Here is a 27,074-nt window from a genome sequence, read left to right as displayed (position 1 = left end):
ATACCCTTTTCCTTTTTGTTGGATTGTTCACCCCTTTAGCAGTAACAGTCATGACATTAATAAACTCACCCATGAATTCAAGTCTGTTCTTGTCTATTATATTACCATTGGTTTAAAAGCAGTGAGCCCTCTTAGCCAGGTCTCCATTACATTTGTGCCTCTTTAAACATGACGTTTAAGATAGTTCCTATCATATAGCAATTTTAAAACTCCAACAAATATTGCTTTTCCTTTTTTAAGCATCTATATGGCTGTACCTGATCCGGAGTCTGATTTACTGTAAATTTTTTAATTGAGCCAACATTTTTATTAATCTTTCTATTAAAACATAACAGTATTTAACACCTGCTTGTTCTTATCCTGTTTCCGTATCTGTGCATTTCCCATTGTTGCCTGGTCCCCTCTGGTAGTGGGTGTCTGGGTTATACTTCCTTTATAGGCATTTTAGTTCCCTGCTGGAGGGGGGTTTCTCTTGAGAACTAATCTGTATGTAATCTTATCAAACATCTTTATAATATTGCGGCTTATGAGATTATTTATACCATTGCTGAGTTCACTTATTCTTAAAATTTTCCACCATAGATGACCCTTCTCCAATTAACATAAATGTTGGAATGTTTGTGATAATTCTGACTTCAACTTTCTTCAGTAGGGAGATCTGGGTCTCTTGATATTTTGTTGTTAACTTTGTTTATAATATAAATCACATTAAATTAACTAAATATTATACCTCTTAAGTATATATTACCCACAGAGTTAAATATCCTGTCAGCTAAAGTTTTAATCCTTAAGCTCATTGTTTAGAAAACTCTTTACCTGTTGATTTTACCTAGATTTTACCTGCTACTCTTCCAGCCAGTGATCTCTCCGCTTCCATATTACATTCTCTATTAATCAGATATTAGATCAAGAGTCTTTATTTGAGAAGAGTGACTATGTTCTGGCAACTGGAAAATGTTTCCTTAGCCCTCAACAGAACAAATAGTTGTTCAAAGTTTCTCTTCTCATTGGGTGCCTTTGTTAAATGCTATTCTAGGTTGTTAGCTTCTTGAGCTAGTCAGGACCACTTGACTTTGGAGTTTCTCCTTCATTGGTGGAGTAGGAGGCTTGGAGAGGCTTGTTAGCAGCCAGCTGCCAAGTGGGATGCTCTCAAGTCTATCTCATGTTGTAAATTGGACTCCTTCATGCTCTAGTCATATTATTGGCAGACTACTCCCTCGAGTGGCTACATAAAGATAATAAGAAAAGGAGTACTTGTGGCACCTTAGACTAACAAATTTATTTGAGATAAGTCTCCTAACTTACTGCTTGCTATGTTAAGGTCTGTAAAGGTCAGGTCTGGGGAGAAAATGAACTGCTAGTTTCCCTTCAGATTCTCTTCCCATTCCCAGGGTGCATCGTCCCATCCCAATCTTATTTGAATCTGTGCAAGATGGTAGCAGTGTTCTGAATGACTGTATAGTTCCTGGCTCTAGGAGCTTTCAGATGTTCCTTGATAATCCAGCAAAGTTGTCTTACGTTGATCAATTTGTTGGAAGAGCTGAAAAAGATTGATGCACTTTGTATCACTTGCAAGTCAATGTTTATAATTTAGCATATTGTTTAAAATATATCTATACATAAAGGGAAATTTGTTACTTAAATAAAAAACCCCTCCCCTGGGAGCATGGAGAGATATTGCTCTTCATTATGGTATGATTGGAATGAACATTAAAAGCTGGTTTGAACTAGCAATGAGCTTGTAATTATGGAGCAGCTGCAGCACAACCCATCCCACTGATGCCTTAGCCTGGCAGCTGTGTGTGTGTAAACTCAAATTACCACAACTCTTCCACTAAAATGGGATTAGTCATTCTCCTGGGAAATGGGGTTTGATGTTTTTAAAATGACTAGGATGGTCTTAATGAAGACAGAAGCCTGTGTACCACATTGGTTGGCAGATTGCCTGCAGCGATTGGTTTAAGGCTTCGAGCAGTGCCTAGTCTAGCATTATTGTCACTGTATTATCCTATTACTTTTAGTCATATCTAAATAGCTGGAGATACTGACAAAGAGGCCTGAAGGGCCATAAACCCCTACTTTGCCTGCTGTTTTCTTCTCCATACCTGCTGTGGATAGACAGCTGGACACAGGTGGTATTGAAATAACCTTTTAGTTGTTTCTTATTTGTTTAAACTCTAGCGACTTGTAAGCCATCTAAGTAAATTATCAAGTCAGTACTTTTCTGTCTGAAACTCTGCAGTAAATGTAACAAGTAGATTAAGTGATGACTCGCCTCGTATTCTACAAACTGGAGCTCTGTTTTTGTCAAATATGGGACTCCATTGTTCTAGCTTATGCAAGAGAAAATTGTTCGTGTGGCTAAGATAAAAGTGAGAGGCTGTTGGTGTCATGGGACACCGTCAGTACCAGGTCGAGTAACTGAGAATGCCAACCAGGGAAATAACCCATTTCCTTCCCTGATGAAACGAGGGGTGCACCCCACCCATGTACTTATTTTCTACACCAGTACTGACTTGGACTCTTAATACATTCCATGGGTGGCATACCTGAGCCCACTTATCCACTGACGCTTTAAAAACTCCCACACCCCAATCTGGATCTGTGCTGGTTATGTGATATGTATGTACCTCGGGAACCTTGTAACTGATACTTGCAATCCCCCATAACCCAAGCCCAACCCCAGGTGTACAGTACCTTCCCTCTTAACTTGTGTAAATTTGATTTTAAACATTAACTTTAATATTTTTAAAGCTAACACAGATTTCTGAAACATTTTATTAGCTTATCCTGCAGTAGAATTAACGTTAATTTGAATATAGTTCTAACTGTATCAGGAGCAAACTCCTCCTACTTCTAAACATATTTTAAAGTCAATCTTTATTTACACAGGTGATCTCTAAATGAAGCTTTTGAATTGTATTTGATGGGAGTTAGGAACTGTACAAATAATGATGGACAATAATGGAAATAATGACCAGGCTGAAAGACCTTCACTAATAGAAAGTTTTTTCTTTTAATTTCTGGCACTATTTGGGCAAGTTGAGTGGTATCTTCTGTCATGAAAATCAAATGGTTTACAAGGACACAATGTGCGAGTGTGTCGATTATATAGGTAAAGGGGACTATTTCGTTAAAAAGTTTGGAGTTTTGGCTCCAAATGTAGGTTCTATTTCTTGTTTTTATTTAATAAAAAGCTTTCAAACTTTTATAAATAGAAATAATGTATTTGTTTGGGTTTAATTATTTCCCAGTTTGAAACGCAAACATTAGAGCGCAGGGATAAGAAAAGTGACTCCGACTATTACTGTTTTTATTGTTCAAACTGAGTGAAGTGAAGAAAATGAGTAGGTGACAGTAAACTAGTCTTTTTGTGCTTTCAACTTCACTAATCTGTGGTGGCACAGGTAACCATTTGTCATTTTAACAATTATTTTTAAGCAGCCATGACCTCTGAGTACTTTAGATTGACTAAAAGAAAAGGAGTACTTGTGGCACCTTAGAGACTAACCAATTTATTTGAGCATAAGCTTTCATGAGCTACAGCTCACTTCATCGGATGCTCGAATAAATTGGTTAGTCTCTAAGGTGCCACAAGTACTCCTTTTCTTTTTGCGAATACAGACTAACACAGCTGTTACTCTGAAACCTTTAGATTGACTGTCTCTCATTGACATGCACAGCTTATTAAACCCTTCCCTTGGCCGTAAACACAAGCAATGGAGTTTGAGGCAATTGCTTGATGTCTAGCTTAGCTTCATGATCTAGTCTCCTCCTTTGCTTTCAGCAGCAGGGCAACTCCCAGTTCAAGTTTTAATTTCCCCTTTTTCTCATCCTAGACCCCTGTCCCACAGGGGGGCCTAGAGGAGAAGACCCTGCCATTGTTGGGGCCCTGTGGTGAGTTCCTTGCTTGGCGAATTGCAGACTCATTCTTGATTACATTAACAGATGATATGGGACTGAATTTCTTCATTGTGGTAACCTCTAGATCTATACCTGGAAAGAACCATTAAAATGAACGGTTTCAGAGTAACAGCCGTGTTAGTCTGTATTCGTAAAAAGAAAAGGAGTACTTGTGGCACCTTAGAGACTAACCAGTTTATTTGAGCATGAGCTTTCGTGAGCTACAGTTCACTTCATCGGATGCATAGCATATCGTGGAAACTGCAGAAGATGAACGTGCAACATCTTGTCAGCCTTAAAAGCTTAACTTTTAGTAGCAGCAAATTTCATTTAAAGGCTTTTAAACATTAATGAGCCTCTATAGTCTGAAATCACCAATTTTCTGTTTCCCTTTATCAATAAAACTTAAGCCTGGGGTCACAACCCCAGATAAGATGGAACATTGTCACTACAAGTGGCATATTGGATGAGATCCACATTAGAAATTGATCCCACGATCATGGTAATAGACTTTGTAATGTTGTGCATAAATTAAATACACTTAAAATTACCCATAAGAAGAAACTCTGAAACAGTTTTTCACCCTGGTTTTATTAAAATCCCCCTTCCCCCTAAACAGTCATTCTGTAGCTGGTGACCACTGGTGGTGGAGGTGGCGGTGGCTTCCAGCGTAAGGCTGGTTCCACTGATTACTTTGTGCATCTTGCTCACTTAAAGTAGGTCGTTTGTGCCATTGTCATGCATTATCACTGCCACACTTAGCAAGAGGACTGAAATATCAAAATATTTTGCCTCGCAGTTTATTGAAGCAGAACTTGGTGTAGATCTGATGTCTAAATCCAATGTGTGAGGCTTTTCTAAGCACACTATTTCTATATAACTTTAATGTGTTTTTTTTTCCCTTCTTGAAGCTGTGGAGTGGAATGCCATGGCCAGTTCCTCGGACAGTGAAGATGACAGTTTCATGGCTGTGGACCCAGAAGAAGCAGTGGTGGAAGGGACAATGGAGCAAGACGATGAGCCGCATGCTGAGCTGGAGGTTGAGGAGACCAGGCATAACCGATCGATGTTGGAGCTGCCAGAAGAGGTTTTAGAATATATCCTGTCCTTCCTTTCACCATACCAGGAGCACAAAACCGCTGCCCTTGTCTGCAAACAGTGGTATCGCCTCATCAAAGGTACGTACAGCAGCAGTGAGATCTTTTATCCTTTCATTTGAGGAAAGATCTATTAGTTTTCCTGTCCAGTCTTTTTGCCTTGTTTTTAAAATTCATCTCTCACTGTTGCTTGCCCTTCCCTCCACATGTTAATCTGGATGCTGCAGCGTCTTGTTGTGCTTACAGAATTAATGCCAGAAGAATGACTAAAGCTGTTTGCTTCATTCTGTGCAGATAGGGCTCACAGGAAAGCACCACATAGTGAAGTCTCATCTACTAAAAAAACATGGGGTGTTGTTTGCTTATTGGCCCCACACCAATGTGGCAGACTCTGTCAAGATAAAACTAGTCAGCTGACTACTTCTGTAGTACTCCCAGGTATTGTTGTATGCATCGTTGCCCACCTTGCATTCAGATCCCTCTCTTCCATTCACTGTAGCACTTTATTCGTTCCTGGGCTCCCTGTCTAATGTGGCTGCACATATTGCTGCATAACTGTGGTCCAGAATCTCAGCCTTTGCGTGAAAAGAGAATTAAGTCGCTGGCTTTTTTGGTTTTGAAGATAAACTTCATGATATGAACTGCATGTAAACTGATGTAGTAATATCTGCCTGTGTCTGCAGATAGCCTGGAACATTAGCCCTATGGTATGAGCTACTCCTGTTTACCTCAATGTAATACTAGTTTCAAAGCATAATAGGGATGTTTTAAATATCATCAGCATTCTTTCAGTGGTGCTCATTGTAGAAGAATCATAGAATAGAATCTCAGGGTTGGAAGGGACCTCAGGAGGTCATCTAGTCCCACCCCCTGCTCAAAGCAGGGCCAATCCCCAATTTTTACCCCAGATCCCTAGATGGCCCCCTCAAGGATTGAACTCACAACCCTAGGTTTAGCAGGCCAATGCTCAAACCACTGAGCTATCCCTTCCCCCAAAGAAGCATTCATCAAAGGTGCTTTATCATTCTTGGATGTACAGGCAGATACTGGACAAGTCCCCTGCTCTGCCACATGCTTCCTGTGTGACCTTATTATGCAAGGCATTTAGTCTCTCGGGGCCTTAGCTCCCACTCTGTAAAATGTGGATAACAGTACTGCCCTGGCTGACAAGGGTGTTGGGAGGAGAAATACTCTAAAGATTGAGGCATTCAGATGCTGCAGCAATAGGTGCCCTATAAAGTACAATGAATTAGGTAGACCCTCCCCCAAATTTAAATTCACCTCTGTCTGCCCAGAATGAAGGAGAGCGGATGCTTCCCTTCCCCTGCAGTAAATGCCTCAACCAATGCCTTGTTTCCAAGAAACAAAATGCTCCCATGTCCCCAACCACTACCTGTATTCCCTGTCACAAGGTGCTCAGATATTAGAATGATGAGGGCTGGCCAGGAGTGGATAAAAATCAATTAGTTTAAAAAAATGTTTTTTTATTTAAATACAGGTTTATTATTAAAAATGAACTTATTTAAAATTAAAATTGAAATTTACAACCTAAATTAAGGCTTAATCTGACTGTAATCTGATTAAAAAGTAATTTTAAATAAAAAAGTAGTACATCTTTGCTGTGCAAGTTTTAAAGTCAGACCCCTGAACTGGTGGAAGTCACTGACTAAGCACCTGGAACCGGAGCTTGTCAAAGTGCTAAAACCACTTTTGATGACAGTAGCCTCTTCTGCCGGTGCAGAGAGAATATTTTCTTCATTTAGTTTATTCAGCCAGTTCAGCTCAACGAGCAGTTGGTTCAAAGTAAAACTAGCTGGGAGCTGTAAAAGCAGGAAAACTACATGTGAGGTTGAGATCCGTTAGTTCTAAAATCCCAAAGGACATGGTGACCAGAAACAATCAGTCCGGTTCACGAACTACAGATACTTCCTTTGTTTAATAAATTAGTTTTAAATTCAAAACATGTTCTAATAAACTTTTTTCTTATGTATCCAGCACATTTGAGGTAGTTTTGTTTACTTTAATTAAAAAAAAAACCCCAAACCCTAAATGCTGTTTTTGTGCATTTTTAATTCTCAAATTTTCATCCAAATGGAGCCTGACACAAATAAAAATATTCATCTAGTAATAAGTAATGTAGCATTCACTTCAATTTCTAATTCAGTTCATTTTCTAATATAATAAACTAAGACTGAGTAAATGTAGGTTAAGCTACAAATTACTTTAATAAATACACATAGATATCTGCCTGGTTAGTGAAAAGAAGCACCAAATTTAGTGCAAAGACTAGTTGAAAATCAGTATGTTTTAATGGTTACCAACTAATGAGAATCAGCCTTTCTTTAAGAAAATAACTAAAAAGTACAAGTACAAAACAAGATGAAAATGAATGATTTCGATCAAGATTTCCTGCTTGATACTTAAATTGCCTTGATTTGCCCCAGGCTGGACTGGATAAATGCACAGAATCCTACAATGCCGTTGTGTTTTCAAAACAAAAATATGCAGCACAGTAAGTTGAGGGCAGTGCAAGATAAATGGGAATTAATATCAAGCAGTAAATACTGTATTGATGGTATTGGATTTGATTAGGGCTGAATGCTGTAAGGGGAGAGAGGCCTGAATTATAAAAGGCAAACTTGTCTTATAGGATACAGGGTATTTTTACTTTCATTGCATTTTTTCCCTGCTCACACTTGTGGGCTGTGTCTTAGGCCTGCAGTTGCCATCAGTGTCCGTTTGTTAAATGACCTGTGCTGTATTCTCTGAGCAGGGAGTTCTGCACCTTCTCCCACATTATCTGGCAGTTTGAGAATGTCGCCTGCTTGGTCTCCTGGAGGTGAGGGCCATTGAAATGCAGAGGTTTTCTCTCTCTCTCTGCCTGGAAGCTGTGTGTCACTACCTGGTATTTCTGGAAAATATCTAACTTGCAGGTAAAGCACAAATCCCCATCTCAGTTTAAAAGATTTTGAGTGGATGGGGAGGACACATTGCTGCGATTCTCCCTCAGCTTACTTCTACCCCCTTTAAAACAACCGCAACAAAAATAACTGCGCTAGTCATCCCGATACTCATTAGCTTGTTTTATTGCTGTCCCAAACTCTTCATCTGTGTGTCTTTTTTTTTTTTTAAATTTATTTTTTTTAGGCTGTCTACACTGCCGCTTTCAGCGCTAACACTTTAGTCGTTCAGGGGTGTGAAAAAACACCCCCCACGAGCGACAAAAGTTTTAGCGCTGAAAAGCGTTAGTATAGACAGCGCTTTATGGCTGAGAGACATGCTCCTGGTGTTAAAGCTGCCACCCCTCGCTTGGGGTGGTTATTTTTTATCATCCGGAGAGCTCTCCCCCGGTGATGAAGCGTGACTACACTGCCCACGTCACAGCGCTACCAAGGCAGTGTGCTGTAACATGGGCAGTGTAGACATACCATAAGATTAAGCCCTTTGGGGCAGGGGTTTTTGGTCTCTGGAGCTCTGTGTGCTGGCCGCTGTAGAAGGGAGATTGGAGTTTAATAACAATGTGCAAAACTTACTGCTGGCTCTTTGCTGGCGGGAAAAATGAAGTAGGTAGGTGTTGAGACAGAAATACCTGAGTTTCTAGTCTTGGCTCTGTGGGGAGCCTGGAAGTCACTTTGTGCAGTCTTCTTTTGTAAAATGGGATTGGTACTTGTCTACCTCATTGGAAGGTCGAGAATGGATGTTTGCTGAGTTCTTTGAACATGTAAAGGTCTATATCACGTCTAAGTATTCTCTCCCCTGTTCTGAGTGTGACAGGTCATAGTTCAGATGGAGCACTTCTGAAATCGAGCAATGCAAAATTCTTTCAGCTCATCAAGTTATGGGAGGTAACAAACACTTCTCCAGCACTCCTAAAGCAGCACAGCGTTCAGCCCCTCATCTGAAACTCACCCTCTGCTGCTATGTGATGTGCAGTCACCTGCTTGCTTGTTCTTGCACTTACCATGGCTTAAAGGTATAAAGGAGAAGACTGGAATGAAGTAGAAATGAGTGATTCACCCGAAAAAAGAATGTGGGAGAGGCGCACTGTGTGCAGCAGGGATGAATGGCTTTAGGCAGCATACATTTGCGTGACTAGTTAGTCTTTAATGCTGGGAGTGTGGTGGGGGGAGGAGTTGTTTAGCAGGTATGTCATTTTAGCAGCTATTGACTATAGCAAATGTAGTTGCTCACCTGTACCCTACAGTCCAGAGAGGGTCACTTGAGGTAAATGCTGTTTGTTTTCTAATGCTTAATTTTTCCTGTTTGTCAGGATATCTCTGCTTTGAAATCATATAATTCAGGTTACATTTCCAATGTGGCCTCCTGGGGACCAACTGCCCGGGGACCAACTGCCCAGGGATCTAGTGCTTTAGTTTGAAATTTTCCTGCCACAAATCACGCAGTATGATACTTAGGATTTTTTTTTGTTTTTTTGGTTTTTTTCCCAGCACAGGGCTTTCAGTAAGAATTTTTGGGAAAATCTCTTGTCAAGTTCTAGCATCTCCACTGTCATAGATTTCAAGGCTGGAAGAGACCATTGTCTAGTCTGACCTCCAAAAATGTCTAGAGCAGATCTTTTAGAAGAATATCCAGTCTTGATTTAAAAAATTCTGTGATGGAGAATCCACTACAACCCTTGGTAAATTGTTCCAGTGGTTAATTACCCTCACTGTTAAAAAATTATACCTTATTTCCAGTCTGAATTTGTCTAACTTCAATTTCCAGCCATTGGATTGTGTTATATATATTTCTGCTGAAGAGCCCATCATTAAATATTGTTTCCCCCATTTAGGGGATAGTAAATTGTAAGTAAGTCACCCCTTAACCTTCTCTTCAAGATAGATTGAGCTCCTTGAGTCTATCTATCACTAGAGGGCATGTTTTCCTATCCTTTAATCATTCTTGTGGCTCTTCTCTGAATTCTCCAATTTATCAATATCCTTCTGGACACCAGAGCAGGACTCAGTGTTCCAGCAATGGTTGCACAAGTGTCAAATACAGAGGTTAAAATAACCTCTCTCCTCTTACTCAAAATTCCCCTGATTATGCATCCAAGGATCTCATTAGCCCTTTTGACCACAGTATTGCACTGGGAGCTGATGGTCAGCTGATTATCCACCACGTCCATCAAATGTTTTTCAGACTCACTGCTTCCCAGAATAGAGTCCCCCATCCTGTAAATATGGCCTACATTCTTTGTTCCTAGATGTATACATTTACTTTTAGCTGTGTTAATACTTAAATGGTTTGCTTACGATCCAGATCACATTGTGTCAGTGACCTGTCCTCTTCATTATTTATCATTTTCCCCCAATTTTTGTCGTCATCAAACTGTATCAGCGATTTTGTTTCTTCTTCGAGTGATTGCTCATGTGTATTCCACAATAGGTGTGCATGCTCGCCACGTGCACTGGTGCTGGAAGTTTTTTCCCCAGCAGTACCCGTAGGGGGGAGTGCCCCAGCGACCCCTGGAGTGGCGCCTCCATGGCGTGGTATAAGGGGATCTGCGCCTGCGCCGCCGTGACCCCGCCCCCCCCCCCCCCAGTTCCTTCTTGCCGCCAGTGAAGGTGCATCGGAACTACTCTGCTGCAGCTTTGCTGTAGCTCGGCCCCAGAACTGCTTGTTCGTTCAGTGTTAGTACCTGTAGTTAGTTAGCTGCTCAGTTGTTCAGTTAGTTAGAGCGTCCGGGCCGGGGCATGCCCCGTGCCCTGGATTTTAAGTCATGCAACACTTGTAGGCGATCTGTGCCAAGGAGTGACTCACACACAGACTGTTTACGCTTTTTGGGAGAAATCCATATCAGCGATCGTTGCAAGATTTTCAAGTCGTTCAAACCTCGGACCAAGAGGGAAGGAGACATTAGGCTCCAGACCATTCTGATGGAGCTGGCACTGATCCCGACTCCGGTGCGCCACTCCGAGCCGACACCACGAGCCTTCAACCAGTCGGCACCACTCCCCATCCACGGGGCACAAGAAGGCAGAAAAGACTACTACTTCGCAGCAGGACCGAGAAAAACCTGGGGCAGAGGCTAGACCCATGTCAGGCAGTCCTCGATCCCCTCGGGCTTCCAGGCCTCCGACTCACGTAGAGCAGAGTAGCCCGGCCACTTCGGACCAGGTCTCCCCAGATGTCCGGATGCCCTCCATGCCGGAGGCCCTACAGGCAGACCGGGACGTCATGTCCATGCCAGTACTAGGAGCGTCACCGATGTCGGTCCCACGCTGCAGGGACAAGCCACCGCTGGGATCTCCGCAGTCGCCCCTGGCTCAGTACCGATCTCGGTCGAGGGAACGTTCCCAAAGCTGTTCGCTGCCCAGCGACCGTTCAGGGCAAAGTCCACGTGGATCGCCCTCAACTCCCACCAGACTGTCTGGTTGGGTGCCATCCGACTGAGACTCTCGGCACCGCTCCACTTCAAGGAGTGAGTACCGACGGGACCGAGGCAGACGTTGCCAGAGGCCCTCATCTCGGGGGGGTTACCGCAACTGGTCATGGCACGGACATCAACCCCGTTCCCGCTCAGAATCCCACTCCAAGACCCGGCCAAGGCATCGCCTCCACAGCTCAGGGCATTGATCGCCAGCGTCTCGCTGTCGCGGGTCCGTCCGTTGGAGCCGATCACAGAGCAGCTGCTACCGACGGTACCGGTCCTCCACGTTGAGATCGTGGTCTCGTGGTTGGTGTTGCTCCCAGCACCACTGCTCCTCCCGGTCCCAGGACAGCGGCAGGCGGTTCATCAGCCTGGCCTCCACTCGTAGTCGTCCCTCCATGGGCTAGGCCAGCCAGGCCGAGCAACCGGGCCCACTGGTGCCGCAGCAAGTGCAGTGGCTCTGGGCCCCGTGGCCGGCCCAGTGGTACCAGTGGGCACCGTGGCTCCTGACGCAGCCCCGGTGGGGGTTCGCTCGGTAGCTGGAGCCTCAGAGGCATCATCGGCCTCCATCTCCAGACCTCCAAGGAAGGAGTCGGTGGGATGTACACCTTCGGTACCATACCCAGAGACCAACCAAGTGGTGGACCCTCCCATGCCGGCGGACACCCAAGGAACGGCACTGGCCTCCGCGGCCTCCCCGGATGAGGCGATTATGGCCTCGCTCCATTCAGTCGCGCAGGAGGACTTTAGGGCCCATCAGGAACTCCTAGAAAGGAGCCTCCACCTCCAGGCAGAGGAGATGGAGGAGCCCTCGGACTCCCTGTTTAATGTGCTGTTCTCTTCAGCACTGGGCAGGGTAGCCCTGCCTCTCCATGAAGGGGTGGCAAAAATTTCAAATGTTCTGTGGCAAATGCCGGCCTCGTTGGCCCCCGCCTCCAAGAGGGCGGAACGCAAGTACTTTGTACCCACCAAGGGACACGAGTACTTATACACACGCCCGGCGCCCAACTCCCTGGTGGTCGAGTCGATCAACCACAGGGAACAGCAGGGCCAGCCAACCCCTACCCCGAAAAATAAAGATTCACGAAGGCTGGACTCTTTTGGAAGAAAAGTTTATTCATCCTCGAGCTCCCAGTCACAAGTGGCAAACCACCAGGCTCTCCTGGGCTGGTATGAATTGAATCTGTGGGGCTCCCTTCTCAAGGTCAAGGACTCCCTCAAGGAGCATGATAGGAAGGAGTTCAAGGCGCTGGTGGAGGAAGGTACAGTGGCTGCCAGGGCAATCCTGCAAGCGACTTTGGATGCTGCAGACATGTGGTTTCCATAAGAAGGGCGTCATGGCCCCTGCTGTCCGGGCTGTCCAGTGAGGCGCAGGCCGCCATGCAGGATCTCCCGTTTGATGGCAAAGCTCTGTTTGCGGAACAAACGGATACAAAGCTGCATGGTATAAAGAACTCCCTCATGATCCTCCAGACTCTGGGTCTCTATGTCCCGGCTCTGGCTAAATTTAAATTTAAGCCGCAGCAGACTCCCGCTCAGGCCTCCACCCAAAATACGAGGCCGCCTATAAGAAAGCATGGGACTATAAAAGGCTTCCTCAGAGGCAGTCGAGGCTGGCCCCGCAACACGGGTCCGCCAAGGGCAAACAGGCGGGGAAAAGGCGATTTTGACGGGACGCTCGGGGGCACCCTCCCAGTCCTCCTCCGGGATCCACCCTCAATAAAGCTCCAGTTCAAAGACAAGGGGTTCTACTCCCGCTATTTCCTTACTCCAAAGGCCAAAGGGGGACTCAGGCCCATCCTGGACCTGTGAGATCTGAACCAGTTCATGGTGAAGCTCAAGTTCCGCATGGTCTCCCTGGCTTCCATCATCCCCTACCTGGATCCCGGGGACTGGTACGCTGCCTTCGATCTGCAGGACACGTACTTCCACATTCACATATTTGAGGGGCACAGACGCCTCCTCCGTTTCGTGGTGGGGCAGAATCACTACCAATTTACGGTCCTTCTGTATGGCCTGTCCACTGCCCCCAGGATATTTACAAAATGTATGTCAGTGGTAGCGGCCTACTTCAGGTGCCAGGGGGTCCAGATTTTTCCCTATCTGGACGATTGGCTGGTCAAGGGCAGCTCCCGGTCGCAGGTGAGGGATCATATGTTAGTCCCGGTTCAATGCATGGAGTTTATCAGGGCGATCCTGGACGCCTCGTCGGACACAGCTTTTCTCCCACCGGACAGGTTCGAGACCGTGAAGGGGCTCATCAACACTGTCACAAGGTTCCCAGTGACAACAGCCAGTGTGTGCCCCCAGCTCTTGGGTCACATATCAGCGTGCACGTACGTGGTCCGCCACACCAGACTGCAAATGAGGCCCCTCCAGCTCTGGCTGACCTTGGAGTTATCCCAGGCCAGGGACAGGATGGACAAGGTCCTCACCATGCCCGACTTGGTTATTGCCTCCCTACAGTGGTGGTCCGCCCCAAGCAACATGATCCAAGGGGTCCCGTTCAGGGACAGGACCCAGTCGCTGGAGCTGGTGTCTGATGCATCAGACCTGGGTTGGGGGGTTTATGTGGGGAATGTTCAGCGGGTGTCTGATTGCAGTGTAGACATACCCCCTGAGAGCATTGTGCACTGAAAGGTCACAATACAAGTCTCCAGCAGGAGTCTGGCTTGGCTGGATTTGGTGCATGGCGCCATGGAGAGAGACTGGGAATGCTGGTGCTGCCAGCCCAGTCTTGGAGGCCAAAGGCCTGCCCCTTTTGAACCGTGTGGGTCCTTGAGGCCTGGCTGACTGAAGGGGTCACTCCCAGGAGACTGACTACAGTCTGGGGCATAGAGAGACTCCATGACAGTGGTGCATAACTGAAACTAGAATCCAGCTCTCAATGAGCTATTCTCTTGGTAGGTAAATCTGGTATTTGTTTGCTAATGTTAAGATTCTCTGAGAGCTAAATCCTCTTCTCTTGTATCTGGCTTAAGTATCGTGGCTTGGTACAGGAGGTTTTGTGAATGCTGGCAGGAGCGAATGTTTCCAGGCCTTAGAATGTCTGCCAGGATGCTCTGTGACAGCTACTGTAGCCCTGTGGCTTCAGTAGACACTTCTCCTTCCATTGGGGGCAATGTCTGGTGGATCCCCAGAGCCCCATCCCAAATCCCTCGGCATAAATCCGTACCCCACATACAGAACCTGCAGCTCTGGTTCTGGTCCTGCTCTGCATGGGGGCCTTTGTGGCCACAGGCAAAGGGGCTAAATCTTCCCCTTAGTAATGTGAGAAATGAGCAGATTTTAATTATGGTATGTTCTAATAGGAATGTTTAATTGTAAATTTATTTTTAATGTTGCCAATAGCAGCCAACATGCAACATATCTTTATAAGGTATTGTGACTCCTCCAAAGGTTCATTTCAACAAACAGGCAGATGCTCATCTGGCAAAGAAGCAGTTGTGCACAGATGATATGTGATGATTAGGACACAACAGGCTTGCATGGCAGCGTAGAACATCGGCATTGTTTATCTTAAAACACCTATTTTCTAATGCCCAAAAGTGTACTAAGCTCCTATTCACCACTAACACAAAAAGATATTTATGTACATCAGACATCTCTGGCATCCATCTCTCACCTGGTCTCTCCAGCGTCTAGCTCCAGCTGGCAGATGAAATGGTATTGCATTGTGGTTTGAGGGAGGTTCATTGGGCCTGCCACTGTTAGACTTTGCTTCTTTGTCAATACATTTGTCTCTCACCAGCCTGTATATCCTCCATGTTTCTCCTCTGCAGAGACCCTCCTTAACTGTAGTCTAGGCGTTTAGCACACTGACCCCAAACCTCCAAATTCTCACTGTCTTCAGCTGTTGAGCCCTCTGACCTATTTCTGACTCTAATTTAAGCACTTGCCTCTGAATCAGACTCATTTAGAACATGGTAATCTTACAGTGCTGGTAATTTACCCTAGCTAGCTGCAGGTTTTGGTCAGGAGAGGATAACTGATACAGACAATACGTGTACGTGATTAGATTGCACAAAGGGTTTATTCTGTCATCAACCTCTTGAAGTTGAGAATTCTTAAAAACAGATATTGTGCAGATCACTTATAATTAGTTACCACCTTTGGGCACACTCACTGGCTTTGAGTTGTTTGTCCTCTCCCCTCTTGAATCCTCTGTGGGCCTGCACTAGAGCAGTTATAGTCCTTTTGTCAAACTGCAAGGACTTACCTTCTGATCACTAACCACCTTCTTACACCTTCCATGCTGCTCCTCCATTACCAGCCTTATGACATCCATTAATTAAACTGTAATTATTAACCTTTTATCATTTTCTTTTCCGACCTGGTATTGCAAAAAGGAACAGCAGTCAAGTCTGCATGGCTTCTAGGAGAAATGGATATACTGTCATTTATTTCTGTGGCTCCCATAGCCTTAGCATTTGCCATACTGAGTTGGACTATTTGTTCATCAAGACCAGTGACTTAACCCAGGCCTAATTTAGGCATACTTTGGGTTGTTTATTTTCCTCCGGAAATTGTGCAACGCTGATCATGGAGGAACAACTCCTTCCTAGACTTGTGACGATAAGTTTATGCCAGAAGCATACTCAAGTATTGTTTTCTCCCTTTTCTAGGTGTGGCACATCAGTGTTATCATGGTTTTATCAAGGCAGTCCAAGAGGGAAATATTCAATGGGAGAGTCGCACGTATCCCTATCCTGGAACCCCAATCACACAGCGCTTCTCACACAGTAAGTACCCATTTAGAAAGGAAATATGAACTCTGCTCATCCAGTAATTTAGCGTGTTCCACCTCTAGCAGCTGCTGTCACGTTTGCAGAGCATTTATAATGCAAGATGTTTGTACTTTGACCCAAGATGTAGCAGTAGTGCACATCCCTGTAATTGGGTAAAAGTTAAATGTATGTGTGCAATATGCTCTTCTGACAACACAAACAGTATACGAGTATAGATACGTGATAAACCATTTGTTGTTGTTAACACTCTGGTGTTAAGAGGAAAAGTGACTGACTTAGGAGCACAACTCCTATTGAAAGTCAGTGGGACATGTGCTCCTAAGGCATTTGGGAACTTTTGAAAACCCCACCCTTAGACTTAACTAATTTTCTTCTTTAATATTCAGTCCCTCTTAACTTTCTGCAGTCAAAATGACAGAACCTTCACTCTAATGACTTGAGTGCAGTGACATTGGTAGAGCTAATGAATTGGAACCTATACATGGCTCCTGGAGTGGCATCTGCGGGTTTCTGCAGTAGATAATGTTTACATATTTCTGCATTATTTGGAGGAGCTAAGCTATATTTTTCTTCATATAAAGCATGCAGGATTGCAGATTAGAGGTACTGAAGCAATCACATTTTGATATGGATCTGACCTGTTCATAGAAGCCAGTGACTCAACTGATGCTGCTTAGTTTAGGTGTGAATCTTTGCTTTCTGCTTCTAAAGTTCTGTAACAAAATTGAAAAATGTTCTCATGCGGGGACGTAAATCAAATGACAATTCATTTGTATTCAGTAGCTCCTAGAGGTTCTAGTCGTATTGTGCGAGGCAATTACAAACAACACAAATTCAGTCCCTGTCTATCTACATCTCTGGCTCTGGCCCCTCTGGAAGATGGCTCTCGAGGGAGCAGGATTTCATTGTAAAAAGGTAAACAAATATAAAGTGAGTGGTAGGATTCTGAGCATCATCAGTCATAACATTTTCATATTCCCAAGTAGTAATTTATTCAGTGAGTGATGCACAGCGCCTGCACACACCCACACCCCTCAGGTTTAAGTACCAGTGCTAGTAAACCACCTGAAGATGACTTGCACATTGTTATGTCTTTCCCTCACCTGTCTGGCGCTATTTTTACTAATTGCCTTTAGTAGCCAGGCTCAGGGGGCAGCCAGGGAATTGGATACAGATTTCTAGGTTTAGGGTGAAACTCGCCAAACCCAATAAAACCCCCTGCCAGAGCAAAATTTTGAGACTCTTTACTAAAAATAAGCTGTGAAAAATCCCTCAAATTTCCTCTTTTTCAGTGTTGAAAATTGTAGATGGGTCTGTTCTGGTATATTTCGGGATGTAGACACACACTGTGGCATCCTTCACCTAGGAAGTAAACTGATAGCAAGTTTGCTTCATGAAAAGGGATCTCAGCCAGGCTTGGTTGAAAATGCTGGAGAGAACTTTGGGTGAGAAAAGCTGTTAGTCAGGAGGATAACTTGGTAGTTAAGTTTAGGCTTTAGAATGCATGGTTGTGCCATTTTATACATAACCATTTGTTCCCATCTCTCTCTCTCTGCTTTTTATTTGAATCTCTATTCTTAAATTCCTTTGTTTTGTAACTGAGCTCAAGTGCTGTGCAAAATACAGGAGTGATGGTCTAAGGTAGAACTGGTAAACTGTGGTACACTGTTCCTTTGGGAGCAGAGGATCTCTGTGTATCCAGTCATCAGGGTCTGGATACCCCAGGGGGACACCTGGAAGGGACCTGGGGACTGGGGTGCATCTGTTGTCAACCTGCCAGGCAAAGATGGCTGGTGTAGCCCAGAGGAGAATGTGGGTGGCTGACATGCTGGTTGTGCCTAGCTGATTAGGCAAGAGTCCCTCATGTTGGAGGCGGGTAGTAATAATGTGACTCTCAGCCCTGGGTGCCCCGAGAAGTGTCACAGTAGTATCTGTGTTAACTCACATCCCACACACCAGTCTAACCCTCAGCGAGTTCAGAGGGTTTTTTAAAAGATGCTTTGTATTCAGAAAAGCTGGTTCGAATTAAGTTGTTTGGTGCTGTCCTTGGTCAGATTTTTGGACAATGTCTCGGTGTGGGTGAAGAGACCTCTGGTTCTTGACTTCCATGTAATCAATTGTTCCATATTTTTGAAGATTCCTACATTAAAGCCTGGAGGGAAAAAAAGCATTGTGTAGGTCTGATTTTTGCCAAGTGTATTATAAAACTCAAGCAATCTTTAGTCATACTGTTTTTGTCTTGATCAGAATAAATAAGAACCTATTATACAAATGTAGTACAATCTAAAAATATACAATTACAATAGAACAGTGACTCATCTAGTAAAACACAAGTGACTGATGCGGTCTCATAGCTACATCAAAAGGTCGTGGCAAACAGCAAAGGAATGTAATACGTTATGCCAGAAAAATTGATCCTTCAGTGGAATATTTGGTTCTGCAGTGACGTCTAAATCCCGAATCTTTTTTCTCAGTAGTGAAGCATGTTACCAGAATACTGGCTAATAAAGTTATTTTAATTGGGAAAATTCTGAATAGCTGTCAGCAGTCCAGATGGTATGTTCACACCTGTACAAGGGCATGGGGAGAGAAAAACTCAGAAAAACATACCCATAGTGGTGGTTGCTTCAAGAGTGGTCAAATTGGCTTTCAGCCATATGGTGGCTTACAATAATAGGAACAAGACCAGCTATGTCTTTTTCTTTGTACATAACATTGTTAAATATGTTTCTGCCTGTTGGCTTTCAGTTGGGTTGAAAGCTTGGACTGAAGGTAGCAGGCAAATACAATTTTAATATATAAAGTAAAACCATGGGAATTTTTTCACTGCAGACATTGGGGTTGGGGGGCAAAGCAGAGGAATGCAGGATTTAGTTTCTTGAGGTCTGGAATAGTCTATACTGGCACTGACATATCAGATTAAATCTATTCCTGCTTTTGATGTAGGTAGTGTAAACAATTATTGTAGGCCCAGTGGTGGTCTTAAGTTGCAGTCTTACCACCCATTGCTGTGGTGCTGTCAACTCTCTTAAGCTAAGCAAGGTCAGGCATGGATAAGAGAGCTCTAAGAAACCCCCAGGTGTTGGAGGGAGTGGTGCTGGTTATTTAGTGGATAGCATTATTTCCTCTGAGTCGGTACTAAACTTCTGCTGCAGTGTGTTAGGAGCTCAGTGTACTGTTGGGAAGGCAGCCTTTCACGAGAGATGGAAACTGATTTTGATGACTTAGGGTCATGAAAAACCCAGAGATGGTTTTCATAAGAGTAGGGGTTTAGCTTGGTGACTTCACTAAATTCTAACTCTAATAACTGTGTGTTTTGCTTCCCTAAATTGGTGGTGGTGGTATTCATTTCCTGTCCTAAACTGCAATGCCATGTCTGTGTACTATTAAATAGCTGCTGTATTGCTCCTCAGCAATTGCAGCACTTCGAGGGTGCGTGAAGGGATCTGTATAGAGAACCGGTACCAGTTTGTTATAGTGCTTTGGGACCCTTCACTGAGGAAGCCGTTGTGTATAAAGGGCTGTCCTTACACTCCAACAGTCAGGTCCACTAAGGAGACTTCACAAAGAATTTACAATATTTTCATTGGGAAGGTGGCGGGGAAATGCAAGTTGGATCTAAATAGAGCACATTTCTTTTCCTTCCTCTTAGGGTGAGACAGATAAACTTCCTTTATTTCTGACCTTTAAGGTACTTGCTGTATGCATACTCAGTTCTGATGCTCTTCGTTGTATTTGGTAAAGTTAACAAGTTGAACACTTTCTTTGATCTGAAGGGTTTTATGTACTGAATCCAGCCTTCTCTGTTATAGTCCGCTGATCTTATGCTGGCTGTCTCAAACTACTGTATAAGAAGCTGTGATATAGCATAGAAGTAATAGGCAAAATTTAGAGAAAACACAAATGTTTAGAATAAGATAAATTTGAAATCAGTGCTGTTGATCATCTCTCTAGGGTAGGTATTCAAATATAATGGAGTGTTTTACAATGTTTTTGTTTTATTTATGATGATAGTGGTGATGGTGGATTTTAGGAGCACAAATCCTCTTGACTTTCAGTGCGACTTATGCTCCTAAATCTTAGTTGCTTTTGAAAAATCTACCCTTAGTTCTCAAATTCTCATGCCATCTGCCCAGCAAAAAGCTCTAAGTACAACTACTTCTAATGGACCACATTTTCCATCCATCCTACTTCGTGGATTGATGCTGGCCCTTTAAATATATACAACTGGAATTTTCAGTTGTACTGTCATTTTTACATAAATGGAGCTGCCTTCCTTTTCCAGAAGCTTTAAATGGTTTGCTAAAGAGGGGCAGGAAAGCACAGTTTAAATTATTTTGGTCTATGATTAAAATACATACTGTGTTGACGTCATGGTGCCTGTCTGGCTGGCTTGTTTTTAAAACCAAATAGAGGAGAAGAATGCTGCCACCTCCCTTCAAAAAATAATAAATTGGCTGCACTATGATGCTGCTTGAAAGCAGTAGTTGCCAAGAGTTTGGATTGGGGTGGAGGAAAGAGTTTCAATAACTCTTAACCTGCCACTATTAGCAAATGATTGGTTTGCAGTTTGGCAGGGAATCCATCAGGCAGCCTCTAATGCTTTTGTATTTTCCCATTATCTCTTTGTATATGAACAAGGTGAAGTTATACTTGTATTTGCGTCTATTGATTTAAATTCCACAAGATATGGGAGGCTAGAAATAGATCTAGTGGACTAGTACCCTGCCCTTTCACCTGTAGAGACTGGGGTTCGAATATACATTGAGTCACTATGTGAAAATGAAATGTGGTGTTAGCCTAGTCCTTATCAGACATGTGCCTACATCACAAAACCACTGCAAAACTTGGCAGTCTCTGCTTAGGGAGAGGCCCAGGACGATAGCAAGCAGTGCTGCAGGTCAGCATCAAGGTGAGCTGCCAGAGCTTGGAAAGTAACACAGACACAATATAATGCAAGGATGGTGCACCATATCATCCACCCTAAAATCTATCCCAATATTAGTTCTGCTGTTGGTAATTTAGGTTTGAGTGGGTGTGGTAGATGTTAAGCCCTTCCGTTATGTGGCAATGGTATTCTGAGTAGGAGAAATAGGAAAAAATATTTGATTATACTCCCTGTTTTTGAACACGCTGTAAGCATGTATATGCCAAATGATTGTGCTCTGTGTAAGATGTTGACTTGGACCATTGTCCTTGCGTGCTCTGTATCTGCAAATCCCCAGTTCCTGCTGTGTGGTCAGCTCATGCACTGGACTTTTCTGTAAAAGCCAAGGGCATTAGAGCTATTGGCCTTTCTGTGGGCTTTGAATAGAGGAAGCAGGTGATCTGAATGACAAGTCACAGGTCAGACAATGAGCCATTTCTGAAAGGAGGAGATGGGTTTCATTGCTTCCCCTGCTGAGTGGAGTTGTCAGTGGTTGAATGTACTGTTTTATTACATCTAATTCATTCAGACCTAGTGGCTCTCTTTGGTGGGATGAATATGACTGGTGTGCCTATGGGTGGGCTGTGTTTAAAAAAGGGTCATTGACACTATGAATATATTACTGAGTTAAAGAATTATGGCAGGGGCATTTGATCAGTAAAATCCAGGGACCTTTTACTAGTACTGAATAAACTGACTTTGAGTTCAGAATAAATCCTGTGAACAGTGACCTTTGGTAGCAGCGACCTACCCTAACGTATTTCCCCTGGCCACCAGAGGTTGAGCATCACTCCACTTGCTCCCGTTATTCCACATTTCCCTTTGTTTTCTGTCACGGATATTTTGACTCCAGTTACGTCCACCAAGATGTTGGTTAATTCCATAACTTGTGATTTAGAGGAAGGGAAGGGCTGGCGCAGTTTCCAAATACATTGTGTCCTCCTTGAGTTTTACGTCAAAGGACAGCAAATATCAGGGTTCATCAAAGCTGCAAAGACCGAGCTCTAATATTGTAAAAGGTGCAGCTCCAGTGCACTCTGACAGCCTCGAATTTCCTTTCCTTTCCAGCCTTCTTCCCTTCGTGGTGGGATTACCACCCTCCTATCTGCTGTTACTCGTATAGCTTTGCTTCACTTGTCTTGCAGGTTATTTATGATGGTGCTTGGTCTTGAACTTCCGCATCTGTTGCTGTGGTTTTGTTTGCATAATTAGAGCTACTCCTTCACTTCTGTGTTAGATCATTAACCACATGCTGGTCTACACCATTGGCTGAACTTTGACATTCTCATCTGTTCTTCTCCTGTCCTATCCCTGTCCCTTGCAAGGACAACTATCAGTGCTCTCTGCAAACCCCAGCTGACGCCCTTTAGTTTTCCCAAAGCTTAGAACACTTCACTCTTGCTGTACAGACATCTTTTTTTGGGGGGGGGCGGGGGGGGGCTGTGATTTACAACTTGCTTTAGTATTAGCATTGCTATCACTTTGTTCAATGCAGTTCTGTAGAACTTTGGATTTTCTTAATGGTTGGAAGTATCCGTACTGATATGTATTCAATCAGTGAATCCTCACTGAGACTTAAGTGCCAGTTCTCGGTGCCATCTGTTTTGGAGAGGGGTGGTTTTGCTTTTTGAAGTGGTGTGTCCAAAATGTAATCAAGCTTTGGAACAGCAGGTGGGCACTCCAAGTCTTTACTGACATTACAGCCCATCTTCATGGGCTGTTTCAGCAGAGAATAGAGCCAAAGATTCCAAGGCCAGAAGGGGCCATTGTGATCATCTAGTCTGACCACCTGTATAACATAGGCCATAGAACATCCCCAAATGAAGTCCTAGAGCAGATCTCTTAGGAAAAACATCCAACCTTGAGTTAAAAATTGCTAATGATGGAGAATCCACCATGACCCTTGGTAAGTTGTATCAATAGGTAATTACCCTCACTGTTAAAAATTTACACCTTATTTCCAGTCTGAATTGTCTGATTTCAACTTCTGGCCATGGGATTGTGTTATGCCTTTCTCTGCTAGATTGAAGACCCCTTTATTAAATATTTGTTCCCCATGTAGATACATATAGACTGTAATCAAGTCACCCCTTAACCTTTTGATTGTTAAGCTAAACAGATGGCGCTCCTTGAGTCTGTCACTATAAGGTATCTTTCAGGGGTGCTGGAACAATTTGTATAGTTCGGGTGCTCAGAGCCATTGAACCAAACTGTAAACCCAGTATATGATGGAAACCACTTCAAGCCAGGGCGTGTGGCATGTTTACTAATCCTTTAATAATTCTCATGGCTCTTCTCTGAACCTTCTCCAATTGATCAGCAATTTAGATTGTGCCTATTGCAGAACTCCAAGTACTTGTACAATATTAAAAATACACAATCAAATGCAATAATCTGTCTAGCCAGGCCCTCAACAGCAATATAAATTAAATATCAGGAAATAAACTTCTTCCTCACCTCCAGCCATGCTACGTGCCTCTTGCCAAAGCTCTGAGAAAATAAATGAACTTTGCAGCATGCCTTGAAGGTTAAAATTTTGGAGCTATTTCAGATCAAGGATTAATTGAATTCCTGGGTGGAGGACCATTCATGGAGGACATCCCTCCCTTTCAGACCACGAGAGTGACAGCTTGATTGCAGTTGTCAGAATTGTTCAGAGTGAGATGCAGTCTTTTGGTATAGCCCCATGTAGAGTGTATTAGAGTAGACTTATTTTTAGGAGACAAAGGCACGGATAACTAGCGAAGTCTGCATCCCAGAGAAGAAAAACCTCACCAAGCAGACTGGAAACAGTCTTGCGATTTGTTACCTGATCATCTGGAATAGCTGTTGTGAATTTAAAATCTCTCTCCCCGCTCTTTCCTTTCACCAGTTTGCAAGCTCAAGTTACAAACAGCAGATGCTCAGCCTCAGTCAAGGAGGCTTATTAAAGTTCAGCTAATTCTTCCAGTTGCTTTCCCTAGCCTGCCTCTCCCTGACCTTTTGTCGTGTCTGGGTGATCCTGTGCCAGCTAGCTGTCTGTCATTCATGTCCCTGTCGCTGACACTGGGTTAGATGAGAGACATGAAAAAGGGTATCCTTGCCACACTGAACTATACAGGACTGAAGATGAAGTAACCGTACAGGACTCACGAACATAAGAGGGAAAGTGGTCATTATAGTAAGAGATAACAAGAGAACCCAAGACTTTGAGGGGAAATACTCAAATAAGGAAGTTCATCGGTATCATGTTGGCCTCTTGCACTAGTCAGGATAGTTTAGTAGTCTGAACTTCAGAGATCATATATCTGGAATTTCTGTAGCCCCATGTTCAAACCCTGGCAGGATCAAGTCACTCTCATTCTTTTAGGGCAGATAGGACCTATTTATAGTTTCTGTTCAGTATGTTCTTGTTTACTCTTGTGAAAGGTGCTCCCATCCCATAGTGATGGTACCATGGGATAAAAACCTGGATGGGTAAATGCAGGCATTATAGATCTATGTCTTAGTGTAAGAATCTGGGTTTTCTTCAGTCTTAGCCAAGATTTCCCCTTTTTACCCTCTTGTCACTTTTATGCAGCTTGCTGTGCATCAGCTACTGCTAGCTCCACCTGAAAGTGATCTGCCTTTTGGCTGCTTGTTAAGTGTTCTGTGCTTCTTCAGGGCAAAAAGTTCTTTGTAGATATAAAATATTATGTTACTTAATATCTCCCTCTATCTGCGAATACTTGGGCTACGTGTTGTACACCTGTAGTCTTTGTGGCACCTTAGACACTAACAAATTTATTTGGGCATAAGCTTTCATGGGCTAAAGCCCACTTCATCAGATGCCTGGAGTGGAAAATACAGTAGGCAGGTATAAATACACAGCACATGAAAAGATGGGAGTTGCCTTACCAAGTGGGCGAGTCAGTGCTAACGAGACCAATTCAGTTAGGGTGGACGTGGCCCATTTCCATCAGAGTGGAGCGGTTCTTTGAACTTCAGCCACGCCTGCTGGGGCTCAGGGCTTCAGCTGGAGAGAGGCTGATGCTCCAAGCCCTGTCAGGTGGCTCCCACATGGCTGAAGCCCTGGCAGGTGCACCTTGGCTCTCAAACTTCTGAAGATTTTGTTGTATGCAGCTCAGAGGGTGAGTAAATTTGGCTACCCCTGGCTTATTACCACAATCTGTAGCCCACTAGCAACCCCCACTCCCTTCTTTTCCCCCCTATAACTGGAGGGCTTTGAAATGTGTGTTAACTACTTATTCTAAACAATCTATTCCACTTTGTATTTAGCTGTGACACTGAGTACCTTTCCCAGACCTGAAGAAGAGTTCTGTGTACCTTGAAAGCATGTCTCTCTCACCTCGTCCAATTAAAGTTATTACCTCATTCACCTTGTTTCTTACTAAAGTTTGACAGCAATACAAATCATATGGACTAGCTTAGAAGAAGTGAGCATGTTGAATGTGCGATTCTCAGATAATCTAACTGAGCTTTGAGGTGACAGGTTTTTTTATACTTTCAGGAACAGGTCCAGTTGACTGGATAATCATTTTACAGCAAAGTTGCTGTAGGTTTACTTTGGTCTGTGACACTTCTAGACTACTTAGTGTTTATTTAAAGGACTCTAACATGTATTTTCTCTATTGTGAGCAAATTCCCTAATTTTATCAAAAATATGGGGGAGATAATTTTAACTGATTGTTTTTTGTCTCCTCCTTTTTTAGGTGCATGTTACTATGATGCTAATCAGTCAATGTATGTGTTTGGTGGCTGCACCCAGAGCAGTTGTAATGCTGCGTTCAATGACCTCTGGAGACTTGACCTCAATAGCAAAGAGTGGATCCGTCCTCTGGCATCAGGTGAGATGTTAAAGATCTTTGATTGCTCTTATTCTTATTCCTTACAGTAAACTACCCAAAGCTGACCCTAAGTGTCTTCCTTATAGGGCCCCACAGCTTGATACTTAGCTTGTCCATTCCTATCATCGTTAGCTTCTTTAGCTGAATGCTTTTTAGGTTGTATCTGTTGGTAAATGCAGAGTTTTTTGTTGTCCTTCCATCCAGAGAACTGTACTCTGGAGCAAGTTGAATCAGAGAATCTCAGGGTTGGAAGGGACCTCAGGAGATCATCTAGTCCAACCCCCTGCTCAAAGCAGGAGCAACACCAACTAAATCATCCCAGCCAGGGCTTTGTCAAGCCTGACCTTAAAAATCTCAAAGGAAGGAGATTCCACCACCTCCCTAGGTAACACATTCCAGTGCTTCACCACCCTCCTAGAGAAAAAGTTTTTCCTAATATCCAACTTAAACATCCCCTACTACAACTTGAGACCATTACTCCTTGTTCTGTCATCTGCTACCGCTGAGAACAGTCTAGATCCATCCTCTTTGGAACCCCCTTTCAGGTAGTTGAAAGCAGCTATCAAATCCCCCCTCATTCTTCTCTTCCGCAGGCTAAACAATCCCAGTTCGCTCAGCCTCTCCTCAGAAGTCATGTGCTCCAGTCCCCTAATCATTTTTGTTGTCCTCTAGTGGACGCTTTCCATTTTTTTCACATCCTTCTTGTAGCGTGGGGCCCAAAACTAGACAGTACTCCAGATGAGGCCTCACCAGTGTCAAATAGAGGGGAACAATCACATCCCTCGATCTGCTGGCAGTGCCCCTACTTATACAGCCCAAAATGCCGTTAGCCTTCTTGGCAACAAGGGCACACTGTTGACTCATATCCAGCTTCTCGTCCACTGTAACCCCTAGGTCCTTTTCTGCAGAACTGCTGCCTAGCCATTCGGTCCCTAGTCTGTAGTGGTGCATGGGATTGTTCCGTCCTAAGTGCAGGACTCCGCACTTGTCCTTGTTGAATCTCATCAGATTCCTTTTGGCCCAATCCTCTAATTTGTCTAGGTCCTTCTGTATCCTATCCCTACTTTCCAGCGTATCTACAACTCCTCCCAGTTTAGTGTCCTCTGCAAACTTGCTGAGGGTGGAATCCACGCCATCCTCCAGATCATTAATAAAGATATTGAACAAAACCGGCCCCAGGACCGACCCTTGGGGCACTCC

At 43.8% G+C, this 27,074-nt stretch overlaps 1 protein-coding gene across 8 annotated transcripts in view; it reads left to right on the top strand.

Annotated features, from left to right (window-relative positions):
• FBXO42 (F-box protein 42) overlaps positions 1–27,074 on the top strand; it is a 100,595-nt gene that overhangs the window by 32,107 nt on the left and 41,414 nt on the right. For 5 of the 8 annotated variants that reach the window (XR_006286443.1, XM_043531732.1, XM_037880949.2 and 2 more), the window contains exons 2-4: positions 4,815–5,081; positions 15,999–16,115; positions 25,740–25,874. Coding sequence is in view for 7 of the 8 variants with exons in the window: in XM_043531732.1 (XP_043387667.1) it covers positions 4,815–5,081; positions 15,999–16,115; positions 25,740–25,874 (519 nt within the window). In the remaining variant the exon portion in view is untranslated. Of the gene's footprint in view, positions 1–3,839; positions 3,898–4,814; positions 5,082–15,998; positions 16,116–25,739; positions 25,875–27,074 lie in introns of all 8 variants that reach the window. The other 3 variants (XM_043531735.1, XM_037880950.2, XM_043531733.1) reach the window with 1 other exon arrangement.

Source organism: Chelonia mydas, chromosome 18, assembly GCF_015237465.2.
Source record: "Chelonia mydas isolate rCheMyd1 chromosome 18, rCheMyd1.pri.v2, whole genome shotgun sequence".
Lineage (NCBI taxonomy): Eukaryota > Metazoa > Chordata > Testudines > Cheloniidae > Chelonia > Chelonia mydas.
This window is presented reverse-complemented; position numbering and strand designations above follow the sequence as displayed.